A 19,641-nucleotide genomic window follows, 5' to 3' on the forward strand; every position below is an offset into this window, starting at 1 on the left:
ACCATTCGAACAGCATCATGCCATGCATGAGTCAGGGCAATGCCTATCCATATTCACTCAGAACATTTCAGCCTTTCCGGCTTTGGACGATATTACGAAGTCATGTCGTTTCGATCGTCGGACGAGAACACTACTATCCCTCTCCCTGGTCTATCATAACATTGATTACGTGCTATGCATCTGCACATATCAGCTTGGCCATGATGTTTCAGATGAGACACCTAGCCTGGGCCAGTATTTGTATCGGATTCGGCCCGGTCAATATTCTCACGCAACGCAATGTCAAAATAGCCACAAGGTCCCATCATGAATTCTGTATCTCATATATACCCACACCAATACTAGTCTACATTTAATCTTACTAATTCTACCCCTGCAAAACTAAGCATTGTCCAGCACTTTCGCTCTGTCAATCAGCCACATATGATCAAATAGAAGCCCCGAGGGTCCGACTCAGGACTAGGCCAGCGAAGGTCGAGAACGTCACAAGAACATGTCAATATCATTACAAGTATCTTGATACAGAAGAATAAACATGAATTCAGCCACATTTCTAGCAGTGTTCGAAAGCTTCCTCAAATTGGAATCTGATTTGTGAATTAGGAGCCGGAAGTCTAATGGGTCTCGGAAGAGATGCATAGAGGCTGAACACTAAATATGCCGCGAACGCTGGGGTATTCTTCAGCGGCGTCTTTTTAGGAAATTCCAGAGTCCGCGCGCTCTTGCGGCTCTTGGCCCGCGAGGTGAGGTACAAGTGTAAAGGGCTGCCCAGCCCAACGCTATGGCCGTTTCTGACCAACGCCGTCCAAGCTCAGTCTTACTGGATAGGGTATTTGCAGACCGCTCACAAATTGGACAAGGCTCGAGATGAGTGACCTACTGTATCTCTGAGGAAAGGAAAGCATGGCCTGTCTCTTGGCATTGTATCTACAGTATGTACGCTGGTAATGACATCGCTAAGAAGGCTGCCTTGGTTTGATCTAGTTATCGTCATAACTGACATGACCCGAGTTCACGATTAACAGAGAAGGCAATAGTGAACCAAGGATGGAGTGAGCGAGCAAGATGCGAGTGGGTCCTTGGATCGGCCCTCGGTCGCTTTTACGACTCAAGTAGGCTGGCGCAGCGGTTTGATTATTGTAAGATCGGCCAGACGTAGCTGAACTCTGTGCTGAGGTCAACGCAAGCAGGGGATTCCCTTGAGGATCGTCCTGCGCGTGCGACTTCACCTCCATGCCCCGGGTGGCTAAACGGTCACCTGAATAAATGTGGGTATGGATTAGCAGATTGTCGTTGATTGGCAGTGCAGGGCAGATTTTCGAAGCTGTCAGATGAGACGTGACAGGTCGCTGATTAGCTGGACAAATTGTTTCGTTCGCCATCACTTATGGCCACCGAGGACTCTACTGATAAGGACGAACGCAAAGCTCGTGACCCTTGGACCCTGATGCAGGTGACGCAAGCACTCCGTAGTCTTCCACGCACGCCCTCCTCGTACACCCTTGCCTCGACCTCTGTAATGGTAGCAACTGATTAATTCTATCCAAACACACCTAGGATATTCACCATATTTGTGTCTTCATCTCTGTAGTGCATTCAAACCTCCCAGAAGCATGTTGAGCCATACAGTCGGCATCATCGCCGCACTTGCGGCAGGCACGAGTGCCTTCTTGTTGCCGCCCGGCGTCAGCAGCGATATGACTCCTGACAGAGAAGTCGCAGCGACAATCATCGACACCAATACCCAGGCCATCAAGCTGGGATGTCCTGACTGCGTTTTCCCGTTGAGCGAGAAGAAAGTAGCCGCCGATGGTGATGGTGACCTTTTCTGGATTCAAGGCGGTTCTACCGATATCATCTTCAACCTCACTGTATCAGAAGATGGCAAAGCACTCATGATCGACAATAAGTGGCAGGTTTGGCCCATGACTCTTGAGACTCTCGATTTCCCGACCGTTGGTGGAATCAAAGAGTCGTTGTCTATCGCCGAGGCCAAAAGCCACCCTGAACAGGTCAATACAATGATTATCTCTGGTGCCGGCATCACCGTGGATGAAGAGCCGATCTCGGGAACAGGCGATAGAATCCTTAAGCTCCACTACCAGATCATATCTCTCGAGGAACACCCAGTCACCGTTGACGGTGTCGAGATCCAGGTTCTGCAAGGCGGTGACGGTTCGTTGATGATCATCTCCTTGAACAACGTCCCCAATGTAGACCTTCTTCCCCATGCCCGCCCTCTGCAGCCTCCTACAACTGGAGTGGCCAAGGGCTGCGGTAACTTGCCCGCCTCGCTGTGCAAGATGAAGAACATCATCGAGTCCAAGCTCGGCCACTTCAAGCAGGGTAACCCAGCTGCACCTCACCGCTGCGGTGGACGCCCTCGTCCTCACAAGATGCCCGGCCACATCCGGCCACACTTGGATTTCGTCGAGGGTCCCGAGGGACACAAATTCGGTGACGGCGAGGGATCCAAGCATCACCACGACCACCCTCACCCTCATGATCACGACGGCTGGCAAATCGGCCGTCCCCAGGAACATGAACGTCGTGCTATGGCTTTGATTAGTGCTATAGTCTCGACCCTTATGCCCTTAATCGCTGGTGTCGTCATGGGCTTCTGCGTCAGTGTGATCGGCCTCGCTGTGGGACGATTCGTCTCTTTCATGTGGATCAGATACCGCCGTCAAACCCGCGGAGAGTACGAGAGCGTGCGAGGATCCGACGCCGAGGACGATGAAGACGTCGTCCTCGAGAAGGGCGTCATCGTGCTCGAGCAGCAGACGGAGGAGCCTCTCCCTGTGTACGAGGCTGCACCTGCTTATGAGGAGGCCCAGCCAGAGCACAAGTAAACACTTCTGTCTCTTTTAATGGTTCGAAGCTTGACTTGAAGTCGCATCGGTCGTTCCCCGTGTTTTGATCTCCTCTTTTCTTTTCCTACTACTCGACGAATTCTCAAACTGTCACTACTCCCGAGATGATTTTCCCTGGGCGTTCCACTGAGTCGCGGCAGAATGCATGAATTGGTTCGTCCCAGTCTTCCATAGTAAAACAATACAAACCTATATGTTTCGTTTTAGCTCGGAATGCTCTGCTTTTCGTGTATGCACTGCAGTCTTGTGCCGCGGCGTCAGTCTCCACTTTAGTTATTGAAAGTGATCATCTGTGGTCTGCACCCACTGCATCCTGTCTCATTCTGTCTAGTATAGCCTGCTAACCTATCTCTGATGGAGAGATGCGATACACCACCCACTGTCTTTCTCCAGACAGACAGACAGACTTGCGATATGCACCTCTCTCGCACTGCAAGTAATCACCATGCTCATCACCATCCTCGCCAATGAACATAAATCAAGTGTACACCATGTATGAATCACGTCATATACCTAAAAACATGATCAAGACAGTCAATTGTATACACCATGTATAAGCCGAGTCGAACACCGGATAACACGAAGCAGGCTGCAAAATCCTATCATATACAGCTTATCCAGTTCTATCGACCCTACACTTTCCCACCCTGCTCTACCCTACCATACGTCACCTACCATGAGACTCCGAGCCCATAACACAAAAGAGAGGAGAACATCATCACAACCCGAAGTCGGATGTGAACGACCCAGTTTGTACCGTCCACGTCCTGGTGGCTTGCGATCCATTTTCCCTCTCTCTACCCTTGCTGAAGACCTCGCAGCAACGACCCGAAACGACGAAGGCCTCAAACCTGGCCAAAGCGTTTAAAGCTCGTAGGCACGAGACAAGTGGAACAAAGGCGATGTTTCGAACAAGCGGGAGAAGAATGAGAGCTTAAAAACGCATACGTGAAGAGAGAGGCGGGAAAAGAAGACAAAGTCACCTCGATTACACGAATAACCCAGAGGAAAGAAATGGGTAGTGAGTGTAGCATCGGAATACATGTATCGGTGTGGCAACGCTTGCCTTTTGCTTTTGCTTTCTTGATCATAGAATTTACAAAACATATATTGCTCTCTTTGCTGCGAGTCAAGTTCATGATATACTCGATATTAAAGGAGAGTGACTGTGCGATGCAACTGAAGATCCTGGTCGCCTCGAGATTATTGTGAGGCAGGTAGCGTATTTTGTATGGTCGATTTGCAATGGATAATGCCTTGAAGGGAGCGAGGAGAGTACTGTGGCGTTTAGGAGGCTTGACACAGATACAACAGATACAGCCTGGTGGATGGCTCCTTCCTTTCTGGTGGACAGATTGATCAGATAGATGGGGTGTTTTGCTTCTCGTCCTCCCATACTGCCAGGGGGACACAACTCACGATTTGCGCGCACACCATAAGGTAATCTGACCTACCTTCCGAAAACAGCTCGATGAGAAAATACAAAGAAACCCATGTAGAGACATAGCATGTGAGAGTCAGACAAAGAAACCAAGGGGCGGTCCACTGGCAGTTGAGGCATTTCCGGGCAAATTGATCATAATTCGTTCCCAATTCTCGCAAAGAAAAATTGCGTTAGAGTCGGGGATTATTTCCCAGTTGTTAAAATGATTCCTCATCCCTTTCACGATTTAAGACGCCACAAAAAAACAAGTGCCCTGTCTTCTCTTGGAAAGAAAAAATTGCCCCATGCACCACGGAACATCAACACCAATGCTGAAACATGTACCCCAAAGAGCTCACATAGAAATTCATGGACAACTTCCGGGTATAATTCCGCATCAGTGGCGCTGATGCTTTGCTCCTGGGAGAGATAAAAACTTCCCGTTGGCAACATCAAACACAAGATACCCGTCCCAGAGGAGACACTGACCAGATGACAAAAAAGAGATACTAGTAATGAAACGCAAAGATCACGATGAGCAGAACGCCGTAGACTCCATGGCAGATGTCTTGAGCACCATCTCGACAAGACTCCCGGATGGCCGAAAAAGGTATGTCAGTTCCGGGGAAAGTACGAGTAGCGACTCGTGTCTCTGCAGTGCCCGCTAGAAATACAGCCTCCAGGTCACGGTTGTGATTACGATCATCCATGGATGGGGGATCAAAGTGTGCAAAATATCATTAATGGGGCTCCATCCACTGTGGGTCCCATAAAGGCCAAAGGTGGTCCATAATAGTGTAGACATCATAGATCAAGTTCCAGATGGAAGTGAACGTCCTCGGATATCATGTCCTGATGGTATGGTCCGGCAAGGCATTCACGACGTAGACACAGCAGTGTAGCCGGAAGAGAGGCCGGTCCGGACGCGCACATGGTATGTGGCTAGTTGATACGACGCCGACGAGGTTCGGGACCTTGATGACCTGAGGGGCGTTCCCGGTATACATCAGCGGATGGAGATTGACGGTAAGGCGGATCCGGAATGGATTGTGAGGGCGGAAAAGCTGTGAACGGGAAAACAGATCAGTACAAGCATGTCGGGATTCAGGTTGAAGGAGCGACTCACGGCGGCCGTATTGATCGTAGCGGACGGGGGGAGGATAGCTACTTCATGTATGGTCAGTGGCAGTCGAGATAGGATTCTAGGATAGGAAAGGCGTCGGACCTCGGTGTTTGTGAGGGACTTGAGATAGGTGCTCCATTAGGGACCTGCGTGACGGGGGGATAGTTATACCTCATCGACTGGTCCTGATATTCCGGATTGTATCTTGGATCCTCCCTAGGGTCCCGTGCCGGTGGCGGTGGGTACGGAGCGTTGTACTGGGGTCCTCCGTACTTTGGCGAGCTCCTGAGATGAGATGGCGGCGGCTCATGTGCATACGATGGCATTGAGGCGTAGTAACCGCCGTCAGGTTGGGTAGTGTATGGCTGAGGGGGCTGTCTTGCGGAAGGATGGGACACATAAGACGCGGGGTCGACGTAGCCTGTTGTTTGTGGAGGGAGGGAGTGGGCGGGGTATAGGTTTCTGGGGTCGGCGTAGTTGGACATGTCTTGTATAGGCATGCTGGCACGCGAAGCGGGCGGCTGAAAGGGACCGTCGAGCTGGGGCGAGGAAGCTGTTACGCCGAAACCGGCGTGTGTAGATGAGCGGTAGGTATGTGAGTCCTCATAGTTGGTCACTGGAGGAGAGTCAGGTACAATGTGGGGACTTGAGGGTCGCGCACGCAGACTACCTCGTCTTGATGAGTGCTGTTCTCTATCCCACTTCTGAGTAGCAACTTTGAGGTCGTTGATCATCTCCTGTGGGGGAACTGGTCAGTAGGACGAATGGTGGAGAAGAAATGAAAGGAGAATGTACGGTAGTGAGATTCCTGTATGCTCGTATCCAATATCCATCAATCTGGTCGTTCATCAGTGCCATCCAACAAAAGAAGGTTGTATCCCTCGCAAGTCACACCTCTTGTCCATTCTCGTTATCCTTTCCAGGTCGTACAGTAGCATCGTTGCCTAGGTATCGCTGGATGTCGGCAGAGATGACCTCTCTGCTGATTCCATCCTTGGCCACGAACCAGTTTCGAAGAATGTTTCCAGTCATAGCGCCTCGCAGTTTTGTCGTAGATTATTATGTAGATGTAAAAAGACAGGCCGGAAGGTCAAGGGTTGGGTCTGTCAAGTCAGTGCCAGCGGGGAAGAGGCGCGCTGCAGTATGTGGGCTGGGGGCCGTGACAGTAAATCACTCCCGGTCCAGGCAGGCAGGAGACAGGGCAGGACACTTTCCAAGGAGAGTCAAGTGAAATGGCAACCGGTGGAAAAAGTAAGAACCAGGGCTATTATTCTCTCTCACAATACACAGACTGGATGATCCTCGAGTCCTGCGGAGGTCACGAAATACCACGGTAAGGAAGGATGGTTCGGCCTTGGGCAGCTTTTTCCCTTCCAGAGAGCGGTGCGAATGTGTTTCCCTGATGGCCTTGGCTCCTTCCAGAAACAATGGAGAAACGCCTTGTTTTTGCCTTCCTTGCAGGAGTGGAAAAGGGCAAGAAGCAGGTAAAGTGCAGTGCAGTCCTGTGTGGCAAGCTGTCACCTGGCAATCAGTGATGTGATGGGATTATGGTGTTGAAGGCAGCCTCGGCCTTTGCGTAGAGGGAAAGAGTGTAAAGGATGCGACGTAGGGGTGGTTCAAAGACAAACAAGGCTGTCGGGTGCACTGCAGCTGACACGCTAAATGAAGCCTCTTCTGGTGATGATTGGACTGTTTACTCGTCACGCCAGCGGTTGGGCTATGGACAGAAATGGCCAGGGCGAGCGAATGTCGTAGAGAATGAGGCTGAAATGGCAGAGTAGTTGGCAAGAGCGAACCAAGTCTTGTTTGTGCTCCGCCGATCCAGATGGTGGGGCTTGCTGCTGACAAGCCCGTCGGGCCCTTATCCAGAGCCCGAACGAGTAGTGTGGTCGAGGTCAATCACAAGCCCCTCGACAGGTACCGTCCAACTAGATGTCAAAGATATGCCGGTCCTACACTACTACCTTACCTTGTGCTTGGTACCTTGCTGTCTTATGGGGCACGTATAACACTACTACATATCTTGTCGTGTTCGAGAATGCTCCGAAACTCGAACTGTCTGTCTACTTATCGACCGTGAGGCCCCACTTCCACATATTTCTATCACTTTTTGTTCGCACGGGCAAATCATGTCACAAGCATTTGGTTTTGTACTTTCTCTCACATGCCGTGGCAGCACATATTGGGCGCACCTGGTCGTGTACCCTGACGTGGCAGCCCTCACAGCGTATGCAAGTGAGCTTTGAGTTGGGCAGCAATGCCTGACCACAACGCGCACCTTACCACCCTCTCCGCGTTACATTTTGGCCGAGTACCGTTGTCTTCGCCTTACCTTCTCCTGAAGCTTCCCGAGCATTCGCATACAACATCGGTCAAGCGTACCATAATACTCTAGCACCTCGAATCTCCATTATTGCAGTAGCATCTAAGAGACTTGGCGGCTGTATATTGTTCTTTGGGTTCTATACTACTGTGGGTAGCCTAGTGCTGCCCGCACGTCTCCATTGGTGTCAACTGCAGCTAGCAAGACCGAAATTCAACGCCCAATCCCATTGACTATAACTCAATATTGCATTAAAGACTACGCTAGTTGCCTTCCATTCTCACCGAAAGACGAAACTCGGCTACTGCTGTGAAAGTAAGGCCCAGTAAATCCGTTGGCTGTGTTGCCTGAGGCAATGGCCAAGTGAACACCGTGGTAATGTAGAAGAAAAAAGCCATAACCGACGCCGTCTATGTATTCATAACCCAGTGAACGCCATCCACTATTCATCCGTGTCTCCGCCTATCCCATAAGACCTCTCGAGAATCCCATGTATTGCTCTAGGTTGAAACAGTACTGCATGAATTTCTGAGAGTTCATTGGCCACATCCAAACCCCTTGGTCGCGAAGTGACACCAGGTACTCGCGCGTGGACTCGTTTGCCCCCAGCCAAGTGCGTCTCTCGTTCATGGTAGAAAAGAGAAGCATAAGTACGACGATTACCAAAGCTGCCACGGACCAGAATGTTGGCACCGAAGGAGTCAAGGCTTCCCTGATCGAAGATGGTTCGGGACGAGTGGTGTTCGATTTCGCTTCTTCCACCTTCGGCCCATCCTGAAACACTGTTTGAAGTGGTAGGTTTTGTGGGACTTGTTGACTCTGGTCTCCACTGTGCTGCTCCCGAACGGGGCCGCTTTCGTTATCCACATGGTCTTGAGGCCGTGCTTGATGTGGTGGTGATCCTTCATGGCCTTCCTGCTCATGCCCGTCATGCTCCACCTCTCGCTGCTGCTCCTCTGCCTCAGCCGGCTTCGGTTCGGTCGGCGTTGGCTCTACAGCCTTTGGCTGACTGTCCTCTGTAGTCTCTGGGTCGGCTGGCGGGTCATCGTCCGAAAACTCTTGCTCTGTAGGCTCATCGCTGATTTGAGCACTTGTGTCGGCGATTGGCAATGCTGCTTCGCTTTCTGGGGCGTGGATCTCATCGTCGTGAGCCTCATCTGGAAACTCAGATGCATGGGCACGGAGGTGATCGAGCACAAGGCCAAGTCCATGATCGCTGACGTCCTCGCCGACATCTTCGCTGAGGTCCTCACCAATCTCGTCGCTGATGTCCTCACTGATGCCCTCGCCAAATTCCTCACCGGCCTCATCTAGTCCACCCTCGTCTTGTCCGTAGTCCTCTTCCTCTTCGTCTTCGTCATCAAAACTGTCATTGTCGTCACCGAGCTCATCAGCCAGACTAGTGCTCCTGGCTTTCGGAGGACGGAGACTGGACGGAGGCGCATGGTGTTCCTCTTGCCATTCGGAGAGGACGTCACGAAGGGCTTCGGGACTGAGGTCGTTATCAATCTCAAAGAACTCTTTGAGGACGTCGTACATGTCGAGGAGCTGGTTACGCTCCACCTCGAGGGTACCAACTTCGTTCATGATGCGTGCGGTCTCATCTTCGCGCTCTTTCAAAGTGTGTTCGAGGACAATGCTGAGTTTGCCGGCTTCGTGGCGTTGTCTCTCACTGCGTCCTAGCTCTGTCTGGATCTGCAGTGCTTGTTGCTGTGAGGTCGCTAGATCGCGTTTGAGAGAAGCGATGGTGTCTTCGTTCTTCTTGATCTGAGCAGCATTGTTGGGCAGGAGCTCCTTGGCCTTCTCTTCCTCGAGCTCCTTCTGGAGCTTCTCCATCAATGAATTGGTGTTGTCGTGTTCATTCTTCGTCTTGGTGAGTTCGTCCCTGAGCTTCTTCGCTTCGGCTTCGACTCTGTCGACATGGGCCTGCAGCTCGCCATTCTGCTCATAGTAGGCATTGTTCGAGCTGTCGAGGTCGTCGATCTTCTTCTCCAGAATCACCGCCTTGTCTCTCTCGCCGTCAGCACGTTTGTTGGCCTCGTCTGTCTGCTTCTTCTGCTCGACCAAGTCGGCCTCGAGACTCGCAATCTTGAGCTTTGGTTCTTCCATGATGGCATCGGTGGTGATTTTGATGAGAGGATCGACGTGGGTGGTGAGGAAAGGAGAGCGATTTTGATCCCTGTACGGAGGCCATGGTCAGTATGCGTTCTTTGTGTCTCAAGTCTTTGTTGTTCATTGCTTAATTGCATTTAATTACGGAATGAAGCCGCCTCCACATCATCTGCCTCCGCATCTGTCACTTACGCTTCGGGATTAGTCGCGGGAGCTGCCGAGGAACGGAAGAGACCGCCGCCGCTACCGCTACCGTTGCCGCTGCTGTTGCTGCTGCTGCTGCTGATGCCGAATAGCGTTGTTGGAAGAGTGGAAGGCTTAGGGCCTGCGTTGAACGCAAAAGTCACTGGGCGTGGAGGAGGAGGTGGTGCGACGGTACGGAGAGGGGCAAACTTGGGAACGAAGATGGGGCGGCCAGCACTGTTGAATTTCTGTTGTGGTTGCTGATGCTGCTGCTCTCCTGAGGGTTGCCGCTCTGCTGGTCGTGGTTGTTGCTGTTGCTGCTCTGCTGGTGGTTCTTCTTGTGGTTGCTGCTCTGTTATTGGTGGCTCTCTACCTCGCTTCCTCTGTTGTTGTTGTTGCTGCTGCTTCCCTGAAGATTGCTGCTCTGCTGGTGCTGGTGGTGGTGGTTGCTGTTGCTGCTCTGCTGATGGTTCTTCTTGTGGTTGCTGCTCTGTCAATGGTGGCTCTTTACCTCTCTTCTTCTGTTGCTGCTTCTGCGCCTCCTCCTGCTGGCGTTGCAGGGCCAGCCTGCGTCGCTCCTGTTCGTTCTTTGCCAACTGCTTTCGAGACAACATTTTCGATGCGGTACGAATATGAAGAGGAAATGAGTCTACAGCAACGGTAATCACTTTGATATACCCACTCTTTTTCTATTGATGTTATTGTCATTGTACCATTCTATTGTTACTATTCTACGTATTGGTCCCGACAAACGGATGACTGACAGTAGTAGCAATCAATTGACCGCTTCACCAAGAGCTCCACCACAGTCTACACCTCACTTCAGACACTGTGTAGACAGCCATGTTCGCAAATGCAAGCACTATGGATTATTGAGGCATTTCGTCCATGATCAATACCTACTGATAGAGTCTCAAAGCTGAAATTGATCTAAGCGCCCATTGTTCAGTCGATGAAGCGACAGTGTACACTGAAGTGGTATGTCTCTGTGTTGTGAAACCTCTGGACGCTTGCAATCTGAAGCTTGCAATCTTAGCCAAGCAAATTAAAGACCTTGAGCATCTAATGCTACAGGTCTGGCCCGCCATCGAGCATCTTGCTGCCCCAATCTCGCGTGTCGTACGCTGTCCACTAAAAATAGCTCAGGAAGCCTTGGATCAGTGGTTTATCTTCTCTCTGCAATGCCGATGATTGGGTGGTGTCAGCCTCATGCCCTCCACAACCTAGAGTCTGTCTTCTAACAATTGGTGCAGAGGGTCATGCATGAGCTCATCTCACGCATGCGCTTACGATACAAATACATGTATGCATTCGCTAGTGGTAAGCATAGCTAGACTCACTCATATGTTTCTTACATCTAGCTCGCATTTTGTAGGTTTTGCTTTTCTTCTTGCTCTATTATACAGAACCTCTCAAAATGCTGTTTCTTCTATGCTTGTCACTCGCACTGAATTTGGGTGTTGTGAGTGCTCACACAGTCATAACATATCCTGGATGGCGTGGTATGTGATGAGATGCCTTTCCTAGATCAAGTCATGATCCTCACAGTCATGCCACAGGAAATAACCTGATCACAAATGGCACATTGCCCGAGCATGATCCTTCAGCTCTTGGGGAGAACTATGTAGACGGTTCATATACCTTTCCATACGGGTGAGTAGTGATTCCGCTCATGAGAGACCCAACTGGATGAACATTTTCCAGCATGCAGTGGATGTATCCTTGTAGGTATTTCATCCGTATCTTTTTCAGGTCAGATACTAATACGAAAGAAGGTGGTGGCATGCCCACAAGTACCAACCGGTAAGAACCAGCACTGTCTTCTCAATCAAGCAGATGTCACTAATTCACGTGTAGGAGTTTATGGCCCGTCACTGGCGGCGCGTTGGCACTACAACCCGGCTGGTTTCCTGGTAAGACCGAACTTCTGCACGACGAAGGAACAACAACAGTTATTGACCCATGATCAGGACACCAAGAAGCCAAATTCTACGTGAACATAGGTATCAATGGACCAGGAGAAGCCGGTATGCTAGCCCACGAAACCACATGTAGAAGTTGAGCGGCTACTGAAACCCTCCATCCAGCACCACCCAACATGTCACATAACGTCGTACCCGCCTTCTCCATCCGAGGGCCCATAAACCAGCAATACGACGGCACGATCTGCCTGCCTCAGGTGCCCCTTGTGCCCAATGTCACTTTCAGCATCGGTGACAACCTCACGATACAAGTCATTGAACTTGCGCAGCATGGGGCGGCGATATACAACGTAAATATCTACTCTCTGTCCAGGGCGTTCAGATGGCGATATATACCTTGTGCTGACATGAGTCTCCCTGCAGTGCGCTGATGTAACGTTGGCAGACCCGGCCGATGTGCCAGCGGTCAACTCGTCGAATTGCTTCAATTCCAGTGATATCGGATTTCAGGTATGTCAAAGATGGCGAAATGTTTCATCCGGTCCAGACTGTAAGGATGCTGACTCCAATCATAGCTTGTCTTTACTACCACCAGTCTTTCTGCAGCTGTTCCTCAAGTGACGCTGCCCACGCTGGGATGGACTCTCACGTGCATGCTTGCCATCTTATTCGCGGCAGTGAGCTGGTAATTGAGTGAGCACTACGGCATGCAGGAAACAAATCAAATGATATGGATCATACCATTTGCATTGACGCCCGATACTGGACAGGGTCGCCCTATCATCAGATATCGGGCTGGACGTGCTTTCATTCGTTGATCATATATATCATGCGTTATTTCATGGCAATCAGCTCAATTGCAGCCGAATTTATATGTGTATTATGCTGTAGGAGATCATGCTAGTCGTATCTTTGGTGTGTTCTCTTACTATTTCCAGACTTTTGCAGAAAGTGCCTGAAACTCATATCATCAAAACGTTCATTGCTCAATCAGCACCAAGAGCAATCTCATCCTAGCAGCGCTCATCTCCAGAACCTCAGCAGCGTGCTGGTCCTCGACGCCCCTCTCGACCCTCTTCCTCCTCGTCCCTGAACCGGCCGCTTTGTCTCGCCGCGCCTGGATCCCCAGCTCGAGATTCCGCTTCAACGACACGCTTATTTGCAGATCTAGATGGCGCAAGAGCAGTCTCAGTAAGCCCTCTATGAGGATACTCACGCGTGCGTTCTCGATCAGACTGGCGTAGTTGGATGGGAAGGGCAAGTAATGCTTCTCGAATGCTTCCTGCGTCATAGTCATCGCCTTGAACGTGGGCGCGTCGGACGAGATGAGGGGTTGGAGCAGAGTCTGGTTCAATGTAGCTTGAGCGTGAGGCTCTAGGTATGGCGTGGTGGGCAGTGTGAACTGGACGAAAATCCGTAGTGGTAAAGGTCGGAGAGACTCGGTGTAGAGATCTAGTAGGCTGTCTGTATCCAGGAATGCTGATCTGTCGTACGAGCTGAGTTTGACTAGCTGGGGGAATTGTCAGTCTGCGTGCGTGGTGATAGAGCTTTGTTATGGAGGGAATGTTACCAGTGCCATGAATCGCTGCCGTAGTAGGATTGACTCTATACCACCAAATTCATTGCTTGTACTGGTGGATGCGTCTGCAGCATCAGTCTTTGTGGGAGACGAGTCCGAGAGAGTCCGCTTTCGTGTCGCGGAAGCAGACTGCAGGGGAGGTGCTAGGGTGTTGCTTTTTTCATCTTGCCCCTCGTCGTCGTCGTCATCGTCCACATCGAGGTAGTCGCCGAAATCACCTTCTGCGACATTGAGTCTTTGTCTCTTGGACGTGAACTCTTCCTTTGGCAGATTCACGCCTTTGGTCTCGTTCTTCCAGACTTCGCCGAATCCGGCCGTATTTTTCTTCGTACCGTCTGCTAAGATCGCTCGCATGATTTTCCGTTTGCCCGTTCGGCCTTCTCCTGCTGTGCGTAGGTAGACAGCTAACAGCGTACTCGACGTACTGGAATCGGACGCGGACCTTAGCTTTTCATTCTTCGACTCGCTGTCTGCTTGGCTTTCAGATGCAGATATGCTAGCCTCTAGATCGTCTTCCATGACATCAAGCATGAAGGTGAGCCACAGTTTCCATCTCTCCCATCGTTCCGGAAAACATGTCGAGGTGTTGAACGCCCACCCGACGACTTGCCAGAAGTCCTCTGCTGCACTCCACAGAGAAGCATGATTTGCAAGACCGATACGGAGGCTGCCATGATCGTCGTCCTCATCGTGCGCATCCTGTTGATGAGTCCGTCGCCGTCCCTGACGCGTCTGACTCGTCGCTCCAAAGTCAAAAGACGCGGCGAAGTGAGGACAAGCAGGACCCACGAGTGCTCTCAGATGGTTCAGATAGAATAGTGCATCGTTCGATGCTTGTGACTGTTCTTGAGAACGAGCACGGTTTGTCACCGAGGGATGCACGATCAACGTCGCTGCAAGAGCGATGATTTGTGATGAAGGCACATAAGCGTGGAGAGGTTGTTTATTGTCATCATCATCATCATCATCAATATCCGCACCGGCAAGCAGAAGGTTCAATAAAAGAGAAAAGGCTTGGGAGTCTGCTCATTATTAGAGACTTCCCAGTAAATACTTCATGAATAGAGAATGACTGTACATAATTCTTCTTCTATGAACGTGACACAGTGCTGATTCAACTCGTATGGAAGAGGACGAGCAGGACGATATCGTCTTTGATTCTTGCTTACTGACGCGACCTCGCTAAGTTGTGACAGAGGTTCTGGGTCGCCACCTGGCTGCGACGAGAGCAGATACGACGGACTGATAGCCATATGGAAGTGCTATTGATCACAAAATGTCAACGTCATCAGAGTAAACATACACCAGCGTGGACTGAATCGAGGTTTATCTTCGATGGTCATGGACGCGTTGACCGCGTCGCTTCGCAAGCCGACACTCGGTTTGACGTCAAACCACTTCCGGACTTTGTACTGCAGCTTGGGCTCCACAGACGTACACCGCTCACTGCACAACACTCTCTGTGGTTGGCCTCGTGACCGGCAATAAGTACATAGCAGTTGGCCATGATATAGCGACCTATTGTACATAACACGGGCAACTGATCATCTTCGAAGAATTGTCAAATCCCCTCATGGTAACCTTTATTCCTAGCGAGGCCTGCGATATCTTTACCCAATCATACCCCCTCTGATATCCTATCGTGGTCTCTCATAATGAGGACTCAACTACGACGAATAAATGCCTCGAATTGGCAAAAACTCAAGGAACACCCTCTGTCTGAACTCTCAGGAGCACTGGGTGATCTAGGCACACTGCTACCACTTCTGATCGCACTGACTCTTACGGGTTCTATTTCTCTACCGGCTACCTTGGTCTTCTCAGGACTAGCCAACATCATCACCGGAGTGGTCTTCGGCATCCCACTGCCTGTCCAGCCCATGAAAGCTATTGCCGCGGTAGCCATCAGCCAGTCCTACACCAAAGAACAAAATGTTGGCGCGGGGTTGTTCGTAGGTGGTGTTGTTCTCTTACTGAGTGCGTCTGGACTCCTACGCTGCTTCGGACGACTGGTCCCAGTCCCAGTGATTCGAGGCATACAGACAGGCGCTGGACTCAGCCTCGTCATAGCAGGTGGCACATCGCTGCTCAAGCCGCTATCATGGATTGGACCATACTGGTCCGACAACTGGTGTTGGGCATGCGGAGCGTTTGCATTTTTACTATTCGCTACACTAGCCCCTCGAATACCCTACGCACTCATCGTCTTCGTCTTCGGTCTGATCCTCGCGGGAATACGACCCAGTGCCTCTCCCAATGACAGCAGCGCGACCAGCGGCTGGCAAGCATGGCATCCAGAAGTCACCGTGCCCTCGTGGCCCATCTTCCGACAAAGCGCTCTCGAGGCAGGTCTCCCTCAACTCCCACTCACCACACTAAACAGCATCCTGGCCGTGACCTCGCTCTCGGCATCTCTATTCCCGACCTTCCCCGCGCCTCCATCGCTGACATCCCTGGGTTTCTCGGTCGGTCTCGCGAACCTGATCGGGTGCTGGTTCGGCGCCATGCCCGTGTGCCACGGCTCGGGCGGCCTGGCTGGGCAATACCGCTTCGGAGCGCGCTCGGGGGCGTCGGTCATTATCCTCGGTGCCGTCAAGGTGCTTTTAGGTCTCGTGGCAGGCGAGAGCATCATTCCTCTCTTACAGCGATTCCCCAAGAGTCTGTTGGGCATCATGGTCATTGCCGCTGGCATCGAGTTGGCTAAAGTGGGCCAGTCGGTGGAGGAAACGCAGGATCTGTGGGAGGAGGCGGAGCAGGAGAATGAGGAGTCTGATGACGACGATAGAGACAAGAGGCATAGACGACCTGGCGAGCAGGAGCGCAGGGATCGCTGGGCTGTTTTGCTTGTCACCGTCGCTGGGTGCTTGGCTTTCAAGAACGATGCTGTGGGCTTCATTGCTGGTATGGTCTGGCATTGGGGACTACAGGTACCGCACCGGATGCAACAGTTGCGACTTGGAAGGTTTGGACGCCTCACAAGGTTCTTTACTACATCTGAGCATCATTTCAATGATCGCGAACATGAAGCTCTGCTGGGTGGCGCTTCGAATTCCTCGAGTCAATAGCATAGCATGATACGTGCAGAGACGGACTAGAATGATTCAGATGATCTTTCATGGCGCAGCGCAACTTTGGGATGTTACGTGACGCTTCTGAAATGCAATGGAGCTGCCGACAGAGTCCCCATTTGACTTTATGCTCTCTTTTACGGCAGCTGAAAAGTAGTGCGAAAAACACATCTGATCGTGTGCTTAGTATGCGATGGAGGGCACAATAAATCGAAAAGGCGGCAGCATTACCGCTCCCCGGATTGTCCTTTCCGTTCTGCTCCATTACCCCCTATATGTCGATATCGATCCCGAGATCTATCGAGCCCATCACTTCGTCGTCCATTGCCTTCTTCCTGAAGATGCCCACTTTCTTCGCCCCATTGGCGGGCGTACTGGTGCCAGGTGTGCCTATTTCAGGAGTTCCGCTTCCGTTCAAGGGAGTACCCGTACGACTGATGTCGCTGGCGTCGCCAAAGAGATCGTCGTTGGGATGAAGGAGCTTGTTCTTTGCTGCCTCGGCGGCGTCTGCCTCACGCTTTCTTGCTTTGGCGATAGCCTCGTCTCTGGCTTTTTGCTGGGCGCGCTTCTCGGCAATTTGAGCTTTGCGGACCTCCTCACTGTTGGCCTTTCGATTCGCTTTATTGAGTGCGGCCAGACGCTCCTGCTGAACCGTGCCTTTGATTGTACCGTTCGATTTGGAGCCAGTCGTCATCTTCCCAGATGCACCACCATCCATGGCGGTTAACTCCTGGTTGAGTCTGGCAAGTGCCATATCGTCGCCTCTGGCGGCAGCTTCATCGCGACGCCTGACGATGGCCTCTCGGCCGTTCTTGGCGTATTTTGCGTTCAACGCTGCTCCGCGGTTGATCTTGTTCTGGATGTCTTGTTCCGTCCAGTTGTGGTCGAGCAAGGCGTGAATGTCGTCGAGCTTTGCGTTGAGGAAGCGCTTTTGAGGAAGACGGAGATTATCAGTCGCAAGAGCCTGCTTGTAACGCTCGAATTCCGAAGGGGTAAATCTTGAGTCGGAACAGGCGGTGAAAGGCCAGTCCTTCTCCTGCTTGCCGTGTGCGAGGATGACGCGTTGGTCAATGGCGAAGGGCTTTCCGTGCGGACCTTCCATGTGATAAGGCTTGACTTCAAGGAAACCTGATACACGTCAGACATGTGAGCGAGCAAGGCTCGATCGTGGGACAAGAGTCCGATCAGACAAGACAGGCAGGAGAGGATGAGTGCGTACCTTTGATCTGCGCCATTCTATACTGCGGTTCACCGCTTTCCTTGTTGATGCCTATACTTACACGGCAGAAGCAGCCCTTGATGGCAGACTCAAAGGTTGGGTAGAGGCAGACCTTGGCGAAGTTGGAACGACCAACACGAACACGCTCGAAGTCCCTAAGGTCAGGAAGGGGCTCTTCGCGAGTGCGGGTGGGCTTGACATCGTCCCACTCAACTTCGCTCTCGCCGTCAGCGTCGCGGTCCGAATCGACGTGGTCTCGCGAAGGGGAGGGCAGGTCTCGTCGTCTCTCTTCGCCCCTGGCCTTTTGGTCGCTCTTCAGCTGCCTCTGCTCTTTGTATTTGTCCAATGCCGGATTGAGACTGCGCTTTGCCCTGGATGCACGAGAATCATCGGTGATGCCAGCGGCCTCTCCACTGCGTTTTCGGCTCTTCTGTTGCGCAGCTTCCTCGCGGCGACGTTGTTGGAGAATGCGCTTCAGTTGCTGGTCCTGCGCTCTCTTCTCGACCTGGTGAGCACGCTCGGCAAGAATCTCCTCCCTCTCAATCTCGGTCATGGCCATGATGGTGCTGCGATCGGCTTCGGAGCGGAACTTGCCCTCGATGGGATAAAGTGGCGCATCATTGTCGATGTCTCCAGGAGAAGTGTCGGAGTCGGATTCGTCCATCGCCGCGGATCCAAGGGTGTCGGGTGAATTAGGGGACGATCTGTAGATCCAAATGTCAACTATCATGTCCCGACGAGGATGAAGCCATGACGGAGAGCGAGTCTAGAGTGTGTTTTGAAGAAGGTGCGAGAAAGTGGGGGAAGGGAGAGAAGGAGGGGTGCAGATGCTGATGGAAGGCCTGGGTGCCTGGACTGCAGTGGTGCAGTGCCCTGACTGTAGATGCGTGGGCGCCTTACCCTTCACCTTCCAACTCGTGTCCATCACTCTCATCCTGTGAGTCCGAATCATCTCCCCTCCTGCCATTGCGCTGTCTTGCACCGGATCCTCGCGCTCCTCGCTTGACCTTCTGCGCCGTGCCGCGTGCAGGTGGTGATTTCTGCCTGGACTTGGCGCCTTGTCCTGCATTGTCGTGAGAAGGAGACCTGGCGCGACTCGATGGTTGCTCAACGTCCTCGTCGCCGGAGCTGTCGTCACCAGCGAGAGCTAGAAGCTCGGCATCCAATTCGTTGTCAGACATGACGGGCTAGTGTTCAGTGGGTAGCAAAGAAGAAGAAGAAGAAGAAGAAGAAGAAGAAGAAGAAGAAGAAGAAGAAGAAGAAGAAGAAGAAGAAGAAGAAGAAGAAGAAGAAGAAGAAGGTGGTGTTTCGTCAAGTATCTCCTGGGTATGCAAAGATTGTATAGACGCGCCAGTGATACTATGAGGAATTCGCCAAAGGAGAATGGGTGGTGGTAGTTGTATAAAGCGGCAGCACCAATAAATACCAGAGAATCTGGTTGTATGGTATTGTAGTTAGTCAGACTTATTCTGCGGTATTGTAATCGAGGATTGGAGAGACAATAGAATCAATGAAGACAATTGTCGAATGATAAGGCAGACTCCTATTCTTCGATCACAGGACAATAGGGAGTTGGGACAAGTTACAATAAACTGCAGTCACAAAAAGACTTCCAAGGTTTATGGGGAAGAGCCGAGTCAGCAGCCAACTTGACGTCGCAACATGTACATACAGCAAGGCTACCTATATAGGTACTCTACGTACTGTTCGCGTGTGCCAATGCAGTGCCGTGCTATGAGATGAGTTAACCATCTGATCCTGTGTGCGTATTGTATGTCCTGCAGCTGTACTACAGGTACTGCTTTCAATAAGCCAC

At 51.5% G+C, this 19,641-nt stretch overlaps 6 protein-coding genes across 8 annotated transcripts; 3 read left to right on the forward strand and 3 right to left on the reverse strand.

Annotated features, from left to right (window-relative positions):
* Positions 1-1,613: 1,613 nt before the first annotated feature.
* On the forward strand, positions 1,614-2,852 carry AAFC00_001708 (uncharacterized protein; the record flags this gene model as incomplete). Its single annotated transcript, XM_069340926.1, has 1 exon — positions 1,614-2,852. The coding sequence occupies one exon, from the start codon at positions 1,614-1,616 to the stop codon at positions 2,850-2,852; it is 1,239 nt and encodes a 412-aa protein (XP_069204442.1).
* Positions 2,853-5,238: 2,386 nt separating this feature from the next.
* Positions 5,239-6,451, reverse strand: AAFC00_001709 (uncharacterized protein; the record flags this gene model as incomplete). 3 transcript variants are annotated; one of them, XM_069340930.1, is made up of 6 exons in its annotated part: positions 5,239-5,360; positions 5,423-5,463; positions 5,591-6,035; positions 6,090-6,156; positions 6,215-6,256; positions 6,314-6,451. In XM_069340930.1, 6 exons carry the CDS (start codon positions 6,449-6,451, stop codon positions 5,239-5,241), a joined length of 855 nt encoding a protein of 284 aa, XP_069204445.1. The 3 variants fall into 3 exon arrangements, with proteins under 3 accessions (XP_069204445.1, XP_069204444.1, XP_069204443.1); XM_069340929.1 differs by having other exon boundaries at positions 5,423-5,460; positions 5,522-6,035; XM_069340928.1 differs by having other exon boundaries at positions 5,522-6,035.
* Positions 6,452-11,454: 5,003 nt separating this feature from the next.
* Positions 11,455-12,648, forward strand: AAFC00_001710 (uncharacterized protein; the record flags this gene model as incomplete). The annotated part of the gene is made up of 9 exons (XM_069340931.1): positions 11,455-11,539; positions 11,597-11,690; positions 11,742-11,761; positions 11,813-11,840; positions 11,895-11,950; positions 12,008-12,064; positions 12,125-12,309; positions 12,383-12,469; positions 12,535-12,648. 9 exons carry the CDS (start codon positions 11,455-11,457, stop codon positions 12,646-12,648), a joined length of 726 nt encoding a protein of 241 aa, XP_069204446.1.
* A 290-nt stretch (positions 12,649-12,938) lies between these two features.
* Positions 12,939-14,791, reverse strand: AAFC00_001711 (uncharacterized protein; the record flags this gene model as incomplete). The annotated part of the gene is made up of 3 exons (XM_069340932.1): positions 12,939-13,469; positions 13,530-14,560; positions 14,617-14,791. 3 exons carry the CDS (start codon positions 14,789-14,791, stop codon positions 12,939-12,941), a joined length of 1,737 nt encoding a protein of 578 aa, XP_069204447.1.
* A 402-nt stretch (positions 14,792-15,193) lies between these two features.
* Positions 15,194-16,603, forward strand: AAFC00_001712 (uncharacterized protein; the record flags this gene model as incomplete). The annotated part of the gene is made up of 1 exon (XM_069340933.1): positions 15,194-16,603. One exon carries the CDS (start codon positions 15,194-15,196, stop codon positions 16,601-16,603), a length of 1,410 nt encoding a protein of 469 aa, XP_069204448.1.
* A 274-nt stretch (positions 16,604-16,877) lies between these two features.
* On the reverse strand, positions 16,878-19,006 carry AAFC00_001713 (uncharacterized protein; the record flags this gene model as incomplete). Its single annotated transcript, XM_069340934.1, has 3 exons — positions 16,878-17,734; positions 17,826-18,529; positions 18,726-19,006. The coding sequence occupies 3 exons, from the start codon at positions 19,004-19,006 to the stop codon at positions 16,878-16,880; spliced, it is 1,842 nt and encodes a 613-aa protein (XP_069204449.1).
* Positions 19,007-19,641: the final 635 nt, after the last annotated feature.

The sequence above is a fragment of the Neodothiora populina genome, assembly GCF_041146345.1.
Source record: "Neodothiora populina strain CPC 39397 chromosome Unknown canker_contig_13, whole genome shotgun sequence".
In the NCBI taxonomy this organism is placed as follows: Eukaryota; Fungi; Ascomycota; class Dothideomycetes; order Dothideales; family Dothioraceae; genus Neodothiora; species Neodothiora populina.